The sequence below is a fragment of the Triticum dicoccoides genome, chromosome 3B (genome assembly GCF_002162155.2).
Source record: "Triticum dicoccoides isolate Atlit2015 ecotype Zavitan chromosome 3B, WEW_v2.0, whole genome shotgun sequence".
In the NCBI taxonomy this organism is placed as follows: Eukaryota; Viridiplantae; Streptophyta; class Magnoliopsida; order Poales; family Poaceae; genus Triticum; species Triticum dicoccoides.
The window spans coordinates 800,854,520-800,869,639 of record NC_041385.1 but is presented as its reverse complement, the minus strand read 5'-3'; the positions used below and the strand labels follow the sequence as shown (position 1 = coordinate 800,869,639).

General features: G+C 47.4%; 1 protein-coding gene across 5 annotated transcripts; it reads left to right on the top strand.

Annotated features, from left to right (window-relative positions):
* The first annotated feature begins 10,237 nt into the window (after positions 1 to 10,237).
* On the top strand, positions 10,238 to 14,834 carry LOC119278573 (B3 domain-containing protein Os03g0620400-like). 5 transcript variants are annotated; one of them, XM_037559901.1, is made up of 8 exons: positions 10,238 to 10,386; positions 10,792 to 10,868; positions 11,970 to 12,059; positions 12,171 to 12,627; positions 12,697 to 12,896; positions 13,613 to 13,967; positions 14,106 to 14,287; positions 14,391 to 14,834. In XM_037559901.1, the coding sequence occupies exons 1-8, from the start codon at positions 10,296 to 10,298 to the stop codon at positions 14,676 to 14,678; spliced, it is 1,740 nt and encodes a 579-aa protein (XP_037415798.1). In that variant the 5' UTR covers positions 10,238 to 10,295; the 3' UTR covers positions 14,679 to 14,834. The 5 variants fall into 5 exon arrangements, with proteins under 5 accessions (XP_037415798.1, XP_037415797.1, XP_037415796.1 ...); XM_037559900.1 differs by having other exon boundaries at positions 10,240 to 10,386; positions 10,795 to 10,868; positions 14,082 to 14,287; XM_037559899.1 differs by having other exon boundaries at positions 10,240 to 10,386; positions 14,082 to 14,287.
* The last annotated feature ends 286 nt before the right edge of the window (positions 14,835 to 15,120 follow it).

Sequence of the window (15,120 nt, the reverse complement as noted above, 5' to 3'; positions counted from 1 at the left end):
GCGAAAACGGTGATGAAAACGGTGAAGAAATCGCTCCAAATGAGCTATATCGCGTGTGCCGCGACATGGGGAGCATATTCTCCTCGGGATCGCTTCTGCAGCGAACCAGGCAATCGCCTCCTGGATCTATGCCAGGGCCAGCTGCAGGCCTACAGCGGACGTGCCAGACGCGGTCGGCCGTGCGGGCGCCATCGACCCGCCGCTCGACACGCAACCGCTTCCGACTGGGCGAAACGCATCCACCGGCCGGTGCCAATCCCCTGTCGCCACATGGCAGCTCGAGGATGGCAAAACCGCACGCGCTTTGCGGCCCAGCCCGTGCACTACACGTGGCGCCCCCTCATTCGCCAGGCGGACGCGGAGACAACCCCTGACTCTAGCGGGTCCGCGCCATCACGGGCTCATGATGAGCCTGCCTGCCGCCCTGGATCTTCTGCGGCTACCACTTCACCAAACGCTTCAGCCTGCTGCTACAGAAGATCCGGTCGGTCTCGACTTGGCTGCTGTTGGCGGATCTTCCTTGGGGGCTGTTGTGTCTCTAGCAAGGGCTCCGGGATCTTCTGCGGCTACGGGTTCTTCTGCAGCACAACACCGTACAAGGATGCAACAAGGGGTAATTCAACCTGTAAATTACAAAAATATAACAAAATACGGTCTAGTTTGCTCTACAGGTGAACCAGGCAAGGCCAACACACTTGAAGAGGCACTTGGCGATGAAAAGTGGAAAAGGGCAATGTGTGAAGAATACAAAGCTCTAGAGGAAAATAAGATATGGCACTTGGTTCCTCCACGGCAAGGTAAAAATCTTATTAATTGCAAGTGGGTGTTCAGAATTAAGAGAAAATCTGATGGAACCATTGATCGTTATAAAGCTAGACTTGTTGCAAAAGGCTTCAAACAACGGTATGGTATAGATTATGAGGACACCTTTAGTCTGGTTGTAAAAGATGCCACCATCTGTCTTATCTTGTCTATTGCTGTTTCCAGAGGCTGGAGTCTCAGGCAGTTAGATGTATAGAATGGGTTACTCCATGGTGTTCTGGAAGAGGAAGTGTACATGAAACAACCTCCTGGGTTTGAAAGCAAAAGTGCTCCTTCTCATGTTTGCAAACTTGACAAAGCACTGTATGGATTAAAGCAACCTCCAAGGGCATGGTATTCTCGTCTCTGTCATAAGATGTAGGCACTTGGTTTTATTACATCTAAGTCTGACACCTCATTGTTTATTTACAGCAAGTCCAACACATGCATATTTGTTCTCATATATGTTGATGACATTATTGTGACAAGCTCATCTAATGAAGTAATCATAGGATTGTTAAAGGACTTGGGTGCAGATTTTTCACTAAAGGATCTTGGAGACTTGCACTTCTTCCTTGGAATTGAGGTGAAGAGACACAAGAATGGACTTCATCTCTCTCAGGAAAAGTATGCAACTGATCTGGCAAAAAAGGCTGGCTTGCAAGGTTGTAAACCCTCTCCCACTCCTTTATCCAGTTTAGAAAAATTATCTCTTTCAGAAGGGACACTCTTGAATCAAGAGGACAATACAAGATACAAAAGTTTGGTAGGAGCATGATAGTATCTCACCTTGACTAGACCTGATATTTCCTTTGCTGTTAACAAATTATGTCAGTTCCTACATGCACCTACCACTGTTCACTTGACAGCTGCCAAACGTATAGTTAGATACGTCAAAAACACATTGAGTATTGGTCTAAATTTTAGCAAGTCACTCTCAACTCTTGTCAATGCTTTCTCTGACTCTGATTAGGCAGGATGTTTGGATGACAGAAGATCAACTGGCGGGTTTGCATTATTTTTTGGACCAAACTTAATATCATGGTGTGCACGAAAACATGCTACTGTCTCTAGGTCAAGCACAAAGGCAGAATATAAAGCATTAGCAAATGCTACAATAGAAATCATATGGGTTCAGTCCATGCTGAAGGAGCTTGGTTTGAAAACTACACAAGCTCCATGCTTATGGTGTGATAATCTTAGTGCTACTTATCTCTCTGCAAATCCAGTCTTTCATGCCCGAACAAAACATATAGAAATTGATTTTCACTTTGTCAGAGAAAGGGTTGCTCAGAAGCGACTTGACATTCGGTTTTTGCATTCCAGAGATCAAATTGCAGATGGATTCACAAAGGCCTTACCTGTGAGAAGCTTTGAGAACTTCAAGCATAATCTCAACGTAACCAAGTTGTGATTAAGGGAGGGTGTTAAACATGATGTAACACATCCGGAGGAGATATTCACTTGTAGTGAGGAGATAGATAGGATAGCTATACGCATGGTTTATCTTGTATTCGGTTGTAACTAGCTCCTTTATCTCCTGTCTTTCTTCCTCCTCAAGTTGTATCTCCAACAACATTTGTACGCATGATCAGGCTTCACAACCCTCAATATAACACACAACACGTCCCCCGCGAAAGGGTAAGATGTTTCCGCATCGCAGAATATTCACTTGATGAAGGGGTGCCAAAAATCTGAGGTGGATGCCAAAAAGACTTCGTACCAAAGCCTAACATTTAAAGCCAAAGGCCCCAACCAAGCCACAATGTCGGGTCTGGGGTACACACCGGTCTGGGAACTCTCAAAGGCGCTCGCCGCTGTCTTCCACCTATCCATCTTCAGAACAGGAACTGATGCTTCGACCATGCCAGGCGTGCCGTTGACGCCACCACAATGCCGGACAGCGTTGTGCTCCTGCGCGAGTCCATCAACCCGCACCAGACGCCAATACTCCACTATGTCACACCGTCGAGATCCTCCGTCATCGATGCGGAGCATGAAACCCCGCTCAACTCTAAGACCTTCCAATTCGTACCTGCTCCAAAACGATGCCTGCAGGAGGGAGAACGACATCGAAGATGCCATCATCATCCAACCCGGGAAGACTCCAGATCTATGGTTTCCCCTAGAGCATCATGTGCGTGGCGCCGCGACCTGCAACAACGATGCCTCGAGAATAGAACGACGTCCCAGACACCGCCATCGTCCGCCATGACCGTAGTTGGCGTGATTTTCACCAGAAGTCGCGTCCCCCAATCTCGCAGCTGACTGGAACCGTACGGAGCATCGCTGTGAAGACGAAAACCACCGTCGGCACGCCGGCAGGGAAGCTCCAGCCGCCTGCTACCTCTTGAGCATGCGTTAGTTTTTCCCTTGAAGAGGAAAGAGTGATGCAGCAAAGTAGCGTAAGTATTTCCCTCAGTTTTGAGAACCAAGGTATCAATCCAGTAGGAGGCTCCTCACAAGTCCCTTGCACCTACACAAACAAACAAGAACCTCGCAACCAACGCGATAAAGGGGGTGTCAATCCCTTTCACGGGCACTTGCGAAAGTGAGATCTGATAGAGATAATATGATAAGATAAATATTTTTGGTATTTTTATGATATAGATTGAAAAGTAAAGATTGCAAAATAAAGTAAATTGAAAACTTATATGATAGAGAGTAGACCCGGGGGCCAAAGATTTCACTAGTGGCTTCTCGCAAGATAGCATAATTATTACGGTGTGTGAACAAATTATTGTCGAGCAATTGATAGAAAAGTGCATAGTTATGAGAATATATAGGCATGATTATGTATATAGTTATCACGTCTGCAACAAGTAGACCGACTCCTGCCTGCATCTACTACTATTACTCCACACATTGACCGCTATCCAGCATGCATCTAGAGTATTAAGTTCATAAGAACAGAGTAACGCATTAAGCAAGATGACATGATGTAGAGGGATAAACTCAAGCAATACGATATAAACCCCATCTTTTTATCCTCGATGGCAACAATACAATACGTGCCTTGCTGTCCCTGCTGTCATTGGGAAAGGACACCGCAAGATTGAACCCAAAGCTAAGCACTTCTCCCATTGCAAGAAAGATCAATCTAGTAGGCCAAACCAAACTGATAATTCGAAGAGACTTGCAAAGATAACCAATCATACATAAAAGAATTCAGAGGAGATTCAAATATTTCTCATAGATAAACTTGATCATAAACCCATAATTCATCAGATCTCGACAAACACACCTCAAAAAGAGTTACATCGAATAGATCTCCAAGAAGATCAAGGAGAACTTTGTATTAAGATTCAATGAGAGAGAAGAAGCCATCTAGCTAATAACTATGGACCCGAAGGTCTATGGTAAACTACTCACAACTCATCGGAGAGGACTTGGTGACGATGTAGAGGCCCTTCATGGTCGATTCCCCCTCCGGCGGAGCGCCGGCGAAGGCTCCAAGATGGGATCTCGCGGATACAGAAGGTTGCGGCGGTGAAAATAGTTTTTCGTGGTGCTCCTGGATGGTTTCGGGTACGTAGATATATATAGGCGAAGGAGGTAGGTCAGAGGAGCCACAAGGGGCCCATGAGGCAACCCCCTCCCCCAGGGCGCGCCAAGCACCCTCGTTGCCACCTCGGCTGCTTCTTGACGTCCACTCTAATTCTCATGGATTGCGTTTGCTCAAAAAAGATCGCTCCCGAACGTTTCATTCCGTTTGAACTCCATTTGATATTCCTTTTGAAACATTGAAATAGGCACAAAAAAACAGTAATTCGGGCTGGGCCTCCGGTTAGTAGGTTAGTCCAAAAAATAATATAAAAGTGTATAGTAAACCTCATAAACATCCAAAACGGGTAATATAATAGCATGGAACAATCAAAAATTATAGATACATTGGAGACGTATCACCGCCCCTCATTGGTCCCTCCACGTGACGTCGATTGGACAAAACCACGTCGGAGCGGACATGGACGGGATGCCAGATCCGCGGCTTCCGCCGCCACCCATCTGCTGGCATAGACTCCACCGAGCAAAAGAGCATCAGGGCGACCATGGATCAGGCTACCGCCGCACAGGCAAGGGGCTCCGCCGCGGATCTAATACAGTCTGCAGACTCCGGGAGTTCCCCCAGCACACCACCCGCCCTAGCGCTTTGGCATCGGGCCCGTCACCACCACGGACTTGGCCGGCGGTAGCGGCGGCAGGAGAAGAGGCGAGAGGGGGCTGGCGGCGCTAGGGTTTGGGTCCCTTTTAGGTGAACATAAATGAGTCAATGCCCGCACTAGCCCCTAATTCAACCATTGCACTGCCCCGCTCGGATTCTGGCCATGCTCCGACCATCTTCCGCCACGCCCTCCCGATTTTCGGTGAAATCACGGCTAAATTTTGTCTTGGAGCACTTCCATGGTTGATCTCCTGCACTGAAGCACCCAGTGCGCTGAAAACTTCATGTTCTTTGCAGTCCGGGATTTTATAGCATCTGCTAGAGATGGATGCCCTGAGTGCGCTGAAAAAATTGAGGCCCACTAGAGTGCCTGTATCTTCAAAGTATGAATCGTGTTTAGTTTCAATCAATTGAGACGTGATCGTGCAGGCGAAAAAAGAGTTACTTTTCAGCGACCATGTATGTAATCCAGCGTTCCAATCAGTTATGGCATATCCAGCGGAAGCTCGAAACATTTTCGAGGGCCTTGGGGGTGGGGGACAAGACCCGAAGCCGTGTGCCAGCGTCAAATTTGCCGCGTATTCACAATTTAGCACTGGTGCCACAAAGCCATTTGCTCCACAACGTACATGGTGCCAAACTCCATAAGTGTGGGGCCCGGCCGGGAATAAACAAACCTACTTAGATTGTAAACTGTTGTGCCACTTTCCAGTCTATCTCTCCAAGTAGTACAGTAGTATTTTATTTGCTCTCTGTAGAATTTGGCATGCATCGACCCACCTAGTTGCTCCCGGTTCCGGGCGGCACGGGCGGCAGCATCTCCTCCGCCCTCCGCCGGCAGGCTCTAAGTCTGCCCCCCTCGCCGTCGCCGGAGGACGTCGCCGGGCAAAGTCCATGCGGCTGATGGCGACGGCGAGGACTCTTTCTATGTGCAGCGGCGGCGGTGTAGTGGGATGTGGTTGTGGCAGATGTGCTGCGCGGTTGGCCGGCACCGCACGCGGTGTGAGCTGCAGGGCGGCCTGTGATCTTGTCGGGGTCGTCCCTGTAGATCAAGTGGTCGACCAGCGGCTACAAGTCCGCAGCTTCATGGTATCTCCTCTGGCGGCCGACGTACCTCGACTCCAGATCGTGGCTGAACAAGGCTTCTTGTTCGCATGTGTCAACCACGTAATAAGGTACAAGATGCATGCTTACATGGATGCATGGTGGCTCATCAAGCATCTCTTGGATCTTCGTGCATGGAGCCGTCTGATGGCCCTTGTGGGCTCTAGGCGGCGTGCTTGATTCTGAAGTGCGGTGACTCCTCGCTACCGCCATGGCTCGTGTACGGATGCGCTGACATCTACGACGACATCTTACATGGGCATGGTAAGAGAGCGTCGCGATGAAGGTTCGCGGCCGGCAACCATGGATCTGGTGGTGACCACCCGCGGCGCTATGATCCACGGCTTGGTGGTGGTGATTCAGATTCGGTCGACCGAGTGAGGGTGATTGCACACTGTGCTGCAGCGACCTCCTACGTCTCCACGGAGGCGGTGGTCATTGCAAGATCTTTGGTTCATCTCAAGATCGAGTGGCTGACTTCGGCAGTGGGATGCAAATTATGGGCGAGTACTTGACGCAGAGGAATGGTTGTGCAGTGGCGGCGGTCACATCGCATGTAACTGCTGGGATCGTGAAAAAGTGGCAGCGACAACACTTGCATGACTTCGATGGTGGTGCTACTTGAGCACCCGGTCGTGAGGTCCGCGGTGAAAGCCTAGGCCTGGCCTTGGCAATGGCGATGTTTTTTATGTCGTTACCTTGTTGAAGGCATAGCCCGGATAAGCTCCGACTGATTCTTCAGGGTGAAAACCTAGATTCTGGCCTTGGTGGTTAGATCCGGTGACGGCGATGCTTGAGTGTCGCTCCCTTCTTCAAGGCGTTGCTGTTGAAGAACCTTGTCGCCTGTGTGATGTCATTAGATAATTGGTGCGGATATGGTGTTCATTGTAGTCTGCCGATCGTGGCTCTGATCACTTTGGGTTTTTTTCTTTTTTCCTCGGCTACGCATAGCTTTGGTCTTATATGACTTTGCTATTTGTCGCCGTGTTTTTATGTGTGTGTGTGTTTATGTTGGCTGTGTGCATCCTAGCTATGCAGAGGCCGGGTGTGTGCTCTTTGAGTTTGTATCATTTTGATACTCTTTTTTGAGCTAATAAAATTCAACCTTTGTCGAAAAAGTTGCTCCCGGTTCCCATAAATTTCGCTACGGCAACAGCCTCGCAATGTGCGGGAGCGATGCCAAGAGCTATATTTGCCAAACCTAGCACCCTGGCAGCGAAATTTGGTGTTTGATCTTTTACGAAAGTTTAGTCAGATATGAACCTGGTCTGATAATTTTCTTTTATTGCTTTGCCCTCTTCCTGCTATTAGAGTCAATGGCGATAGGGTATAACAACCTACCGCCGAGACCCTTGACGGTAGGGGTGCATGCTCTACCGTAAATAATTTCTAAGTACCAAATTAATACAATACTTGTCGCAATTTTTTTTAATACAATGCATTTACTCCTCTACCACTGGCACCTTGGCGATAGGGTTGCATAGGCTACCGCCAGTCTGTTTTGCGGTAGTACCGCACTGCGCTACCGTGCATAAGTTGCCTACCGCCATCAACTCTAGAGGTAGGAAAAAGGTCAGATCCCTAAATTTTTTTGAAGCAGGGCCAGATGTGGCTAAGCTTTCACAAAAGGGTCAAAACACCAATTTTGACCTCCCGCGGCCCTTGTGTGCTCAATGGCTCCCATTCCCCTTCCGGCATAGGCCGTGGTCAGGAGCTAGAGTCCAGCCTGATGCCCTCCAATCAGCCTTGCGGGCCGCCGCGCAGGACCAAGAGTGTTGGGAGACTTCTCGCAGCTTCCGCAACCGTCGGTCAATTACACAACACCGTCTTCTGCCAAGGGCAGAGCAACAGGGGACGACGCAGATTCGGAGCTTCCATTTCCGCCACGGTCAACACGATGTGGATGAAGATCTCCTCCACGTCATTCCGGTGCGTGTCGTGCATAAATGAGTCCTAGTCGTAGTGGTGATGGATCCTCTAGATTTAGGGTATTTGTGGACCAGGGTGGCCGATCCGACGTGGCGCGTCAAGGCCTCCCCATATCCACCCAGATATGGGTTGGGTTTGAGGGTGTGCGTCAGCCTGGACGCCCGCGATCGGTTTGGGAAGCCCGTCTGGGTCATGTTTTTGTGATGAGGCCGTACGCGCGATCAGTTTGGAGAGCCTGACTGTAGAAGCTCTTTCTTTTAGAAAAGGAGGATGACCCCAGGCCTCTGCATCTGGGCGATGCATACAACTATTTTATTAACTATTCTCGCAAGCCCTTACAAAGTCATACGACAGCAAGACTAAAGCCACCGTCTAAGCAACAACTGTCGCTACACCTATCCAATTGATGAAGGGCACAGATAGTCCGGGTCTAATACCAAACAGACATCGCAGCCAAACCTAAACATCTAAGACCTGAGGTCCCAACCAGGACGCCTGCCGGGTATGGGGCACCTACTAGTCCGGCGCACTCCTCAACCAGGATGCATGCCGGGTATGAGGCCCCTCAACCACCTGCCATCAATCCATCTTCACAGTTGTACTGTTGCAAGAACCGTGCCAGGTCTCTCTACCATCGACGCCACCATGACGCCCGACAGCGTCATCCTCCTGCGCGAGTCCATCCTCCCACAGCGAACTCTGAATCTGCACTGCGCCACGCCGTCAAGATCCTTCGCCATCAGTGTGTAGGATGAAGCATCACTCCACCAAAGAATCTGTCCCCTGGTCCCTCGATAACATGTGTACCTCTAAGAATGACGCCTCCAAGGGAGGAACGACACCAGAGCGCTGTCGTCATCCGATCATCCGATCTGGAGTTTCCCCCGGAGGTAGCAGAGAGTGGCCTTGAACTTCTCCACGGCGATGCCTTCAAGAAGGGAACAACGCAGATAGCGCCAGCACCGCCGGCCTTAGCAGGAGCCAAAGGCAAGTTTACACCCATATCAGTGCGAAGGGATCCAACTCTTGTGCCCGGGCCGCCATCACCACAAGCACCACCAGGCAGACCCTGGAATACCGACATATCAGCAAGCCGCCGGCACCACTGCATCCAGATCGCCGGCCACGCCGGGCCGCCGCCATCCCCCGCGGCGTCCAGGTCAGAGACAGAGCCGACGACCGCGCACAGGGACCGCCGCCGCCTGCACACGCCGGAGCGCCGCCGAGAGCCCAGCGTCCGCCACAGCTTGGCGAAGCCAACCGCCCGAGCACTGGCGCCACCGTGGAGCCATCAGATCGGGGAGGAAGACGCGTGCCGACCACCCTCGCGGACCCCGCCGTACGCCCGAGCGCCGGCGCCACCACGGCGCCATCAGATCGGGATGAGGAGGAGCCCACACGCTCGCGCCCCGCGTAGACCACGCCGCCGCCAGCGCCGCAGCGCCTCCAAGGAGGGGAGCCCCGCCCAGATCCGCCGCCGGCCTGACCTGCCGCTGAGCGAAGCGCCGCCGCGAGGGCTGGCCGTCCCGCGCCGCCCAGGATCCTCGCGAGGGGGAAGGGAGCCCCGCCGGCGCTGACGCACGCGCGGGCTTTGCCCGGCGGCGTCCCCTGGCGGCGGCGAGGGAGAAGGAAGGCGAGAAAGGGGAGCGGCGGCGGCGATCTAGGGTTCCGCCTGGGCCGCTCGCGGGAGCGGCACGGGGGACGGGGCCAATGTAGAAGCTCTTAATATAGTTTTTAGTTTTTTCCGGGAGGTGTAGGCTTGGCTGGATTCAGATGACCCGATTTCTTTCTGCTGTTAGTCAATGGCATGCCACGAATGAAAATGTCAAAGCTGTGTACGATGAAGTAATTCTGATATTTTGTCATATGGATATAGAGGTAGACACATCTTATGAAATGAGTTAGAATAAATGAATAAACGGCGCATTGATTGATGCAGAGATGAGAAGTATAATCTCTTTCTCGAAAAGTAAAAACAAAACGTGTTAGAAGACACCTGTAATATCTCCTTTCAATCTGGAGTATATTGCATGAAGTTTCCAGGTTCAATCTCTAATGTAAAAGTAACGTTATATATAGTTGAGAATAGGAAAGAAATATTCAACTTTTTCACCCGTGACCAAGCTACTTTTTCACCCAGTTGCCTGAGATTCTCTCCACTTTTTGGGTAATGAGTATCAGGAAGACGAAGAGTGAGAATAGAATCTCTCTGAGTTGTCTGAGATTCTCTGAGTTGCCTTGGGAATACGAGAAGCCTAAATTCAGCGCAGGCTCAAAATGACAGCTCTATACTGTTGGCATGTGTGTGCCCTTGCAGTCCCTGGATGCTCTCTCCATAAGTAAGACCGGTGAGCTTCTTCTTGCATACCCCTCTACCTCCAGCACCACCGGTGAGCTTCTTCTGGCAAGTGACGTCTTTGTTTGCAAGTTACAATAGTATTTGTTTTTTTGTTTCATTGTTGTTTTGCTTTCTTTCTATTTCCGCTGGTTTTCAGAAGGTGGTTGGTAGGATGATACGAGTCATTTTGTCCTACCATGATATGAGTATCAGAAACTGAATGTTCTATGATAGTTTTCCATCAGTGTTTCTTTTCTTTTTCAATAGATATCAGTGACTGATTCATATTAGATCTGCATTTTATCCCCCTAGTAGCATCACAAATGGAGCCTAGTGTTCGATAGATCCAGTCAGAATATTATTTCCTACGATAGATCTGCAATAGTACATGGTAATCATGGTTCGACAGCACCAGCTCTGATTGAGCAGACTGTTCATCTTTGTTCGTCTTGTACAGCAGGCAGCGGTAGACGCAGGGTGGGAGCGCCACCACGTACAAGGGCAGAGGAAGGCGACCATCGACGCGAGACGCAGGTAACCCAGTTGTAAAAATTCTCCATGTCTAGGACGTTTTGACTATCCAATTCATACTGCTGCCCAAATCAAGCATGGAGTGTATATACGCTATCAAAATCGAGCTCATGCCTGAAACATTAAGTTTGCATATACGTAGTACTTTTTCTACAAGCACCAACGGCATGTCTCATGATTCACGAATCATATATAAAGATGCCTGAAGCATAAACTTTGCATATATTCAGAGTGCACACAAACACCATGGTCAGTTTGCATTTGCAGATCCAGCATAAATGGGGGGAGACTTGTGTGAGATCTCACATTTGGTGAGATAAATAAGATCGATTTTTTTGAAAAAGGAATACATGTTTAAACATTCTCAAAAAAATTGTAGACACACATCAGTGTTTGATGTACTACCTCAAAAAGGTTCAGCTCCTAATTCGGCTACATTAATAGAAACGAAAAAGATAAAATCAGATGTGAATAGTGTCGAAGTACTATTCAGTATTCACCCAAAGCTGCCACTATTCACATTCAAATTTATCTTTTTTGAATCTCTAAATGTACATCAAGTTTTGAGCTGATTTTCTTCGAGTTGTAGACATACCCTACAGGGGTGTTGTGACTAATTTCAGATTTTTTTCAAAACGTCTAAATATGAATTTTTGAGGTTGATCTCACGAATCTCACCTAATGTGAGATCTCATACAAAACGTTCAGTCCTACACTCCTACCACCCATGGTCACACTTGAAATTCAGTCCCAGCACTAAGCGCACAAGCTTGGATCTGCTCATACCCCAAATTAGAGTAACAGAAGGGGAAGCGGAAGGGTGAAGGATCCCAAAATTACAAATTTCCAATATAGGCAATACGCTGTTCACATGGGACATTTATGCAAAGAAAAGAACGACATAAGATCACTGTCAACTGAAGTGGGGTATATTTTCAGTTAAAAAAAACATGGGGCATAATGCTGATCTTTACTTTTGTATGGTAGCGACCACGAACGGCATGACCTTTACTTTTGTATTTGGGAGAGGACATCATGCTGATCTTGAATGATTTTAGGGTATCATTAGTTATGCAAACACATGATATATTGTTCGTTTTACAGGACATATCCAAGATGAGTGATCTATGTGAATGCTGCCAGATCAAGCTTAAGTTTCTAAGGCAAATCAATGGCGACTTCATGCACGGCCTGGTTAGCTATTTCTGCCTTTCCTAATTTCCTACTAATTCAGTGGTCTCTCTGATGTTTTTAGAGTTGTTTTGTTGCCTCAAACATTTTTTGCACCATTCCTTCTTGTTACAGGTCATACCGGAGTGGTTTGTGAACCAATTTGAAGGAAAGGTCTGGATAACCGTCAAACTAGAGTCCCCTAATGGTAACGTCTATGATGTTGGAGTTACCGAGAATATGAACCGAACAATTTTGAAGTCTGGATGGGCATCATTCGTTGATGCCAATAAAATAGAAGAAAATTATTCATTGATGTTTCGTTACCTTGGAAACGCCCGCTTCAAGGTTACAATATTCGATTCCAGTGGTAAGCAGAAAGCGTCGTGCTGTGCAAGGATGGGAACTGCTTCCGATGTTAGAAAGCCAAGCACATTTGATGTTGATAATTCTAGTAGTTCTCTTGGTGGGACTACTCGGTCTTCACCAAGCGAAAGATCAGACTCTGATGAAAGCCAAAAGGAAAGCTCGTACGGTTATAAAAAATCAGCAAAGAAGGCTGCAATATCAGATTCTTCTGAGGAATTATCAGGTAAGTTGTGTACTGGGATTATTCAGTTACGTCCACCACATGCCTCTTACTGTTGAAACTTATTTACAGCTGAAGACAGTCTATCTAGAGACAATTTGGTGGAGTCATATGATGTACGGGTGCATTTGAATGATTATGTCTTATCAGGGAAATGTGATCTTACAGTAGCACAGGAGGCAAAAATACAAGCACTTGTAGAGAAAATTCGATCTGAAATCCCGGTGCTTGTTGTACAGATGAAGAAGACCAGTGCAAACTTTGGTAATCTGGTATGGTAGTTTTATCATACGCATTTCTTATGAACTGCTTACCTTCTGTAGCTACTCACAGTTTCTGGTTATTAACTTATGATCGATACTATTTCGGAAACACGGTTTCGTTCGAAATATTTCGGTATTTTCAAATTGCTTTTCTAAATACGTTTGAACCTCTTTTAATACATGGCCCTTCGCATAGCCCAGTGTTAGCCAATCTAATACCTCTCAGGTTGAGGTTCTGCTACTCATTTTTGCATTGTTTTGTCTTCTTATTCAGCTTTATGCCTGATGTAGATTTTTTTTGCAAAACAAATGCGTCGCTGAGATCCGAACCTGAGTCTACAAAGTGGATATATGGAAAGCACCATTGGATGTGTCAGTTTTTTGAATAGTATTGTTGCTACAACACTAATGTATCCAATTGCTCAAATTCAAATTTATCTAAATTTTATTTCACATTTTACGAAACTTCACAAATTTCGATGGTTTTAAGGTTGAGCGAATTTTTCTTAGTTTCAAAATTCTGGATCTAGGTTCTGGTTCTAACCCGAACAAGCCAATGAAGGATACGTTTGCAATAAAATATATATCTACATTACTAAATCAATATTATTGTTGCCTTATCAGTTGAAGCCATGTGTATGACAGTCATAGAGTATTGTGTACTTCGTCTGTCAGATAAAACAGCTCAACTGTATCACCATCTACTCTATCCCCTTTTCAATTAGATAATACGTAAGGAGTACGCACTCAAATACTTCCCATGTGAAGCTACAAATATCATACTTCAGCTACCTAGGAAGAACAAGGAATGGAAGTGCAGATTTAATCCAGGTCGGCGCAACCTTTATTTGGGCTACTTTGTCCATGACAACTGTGTTCAAGAGGGAGATATCTGCCTCTTTCAGCCAATAGCAAAGGTTAAGGAAGGAAGATTTACCATAATTGTCCATCTTCTTCACAAAGAGAGCGTTCGTCGTTCCCCTGGTGGAACAGCAGGGATGACACACATGGCTACCGACAGAAGAACAAGCGCAAATACGTCCTTAACAGCCCGTGTTAAGGAGGAACCAGCCACCGATGGTATGGCACACACTGCACATAAATCATCACAGATACTAAAATTTTTGGGTCACATTTCACATGAAAAAAAGATTTTGTTTTCATCAATTCAGCCTGATTCTATTGAAAACCTAGATATATCATCATTGGGGCCTGAAGAGGATGTAGACAATTCTGAGGGAGCTTCTGAGACCCTCTTCGTACTGCCAGAAAGAGCCTCTATAACGCCAGCACAGGAGCAAAAAGTGCGGGAGAAAGTAGAAACCATTGAGTCGACAGTACCAGTTTACGTCGCGATCCTGAACAAGTGCAATGTTTCTCGCAAATACGGCATCATGATAGTAAGTTCCGTAAATAGAAAATATGTCTACCAGTTCCTCAACAATAAATTTTCTTATCTGCATCCGTGTTACTAACATCCTCCCCGCATATGCACATAAACAGACCATGGGCAAGCAGTACGCGTCAAGGTATCTCGAAAAACAGTACTTCACCGGGCATCGCGGAAAGAAAAATGTGATCAGTCTGGTGCTTCAACGGGAGGGGAAGAGTAGGACGTGGGACACGGAGCTGCGACGCGCGAGTGATCGCATGAGGATCTGTAAAGGATGGGTGGCTTTCGTCCGTGGCAACCGCCTGCGGGTGGGTGACATCTGCCTCTTCAAGTTGATGGAGAGCGAGCTGCTGAAGATGATTGTTTACATCATTCGCCGTGAGAAGTGCTTAGATTGAGGCATGGTTGGGCTCTTGCTACTTGGATTATTTTCAAATGATTCTCAGAGGAAGGAACTTGTTTATTTATCTACTGTCAGAGGTCATCTTAATGGCTTACTAGTTCTGTTATCTAGACTTTTAAATGACCTTGGATGGTCAGGTTTGAACGACTAATTATGTGTTCTGATAGTTCTGTCAGCGCTTTGTTATCTAGGGTGACTTTGGATGGTCATGTTAATTTGAACAACTTATAATTATGTGTTTTTGTGGTTTGAGAGCATATTTTTTTGCATGGTTGATGCATTTTCGCTTTGAGCCCCGAGAGGGGTAAGACCTCTTTCAAGAACTGAGGGCCTACAAGCCAACATAGAAGGAATAAATTTGACATATGCGTGGAAAGTCACTACGGTACAAGCCACCGTTCCATTTCCAACCCGTTAGCACTCCAGACCGGACATTG

Bases quoted from the DNA above. Each gene is read 5' to 3' on its own strand.
- LOC119278573 (XM_037559899.1), top strand. From the start codon at position 10,296: ATGTGTGTGCCCTTGCAGTCCCTGGATGCTCTCTCCATAAGTAAGACC. The intron at 10,869-11,969 runs GTAACCCAGTTG...TTCGTTTTACAG, and splicing joins ACCATCGACGCGAGACGCAG to GACATATCCAAGATGAGTGA. The intron at 12,897-13,612 runs GTATGGTAGTTT...CTTTTCAATTAG, and splicing joins GTGCAAACTTTGGTAATCTG to ATAATACGTAAGGAGTACGC.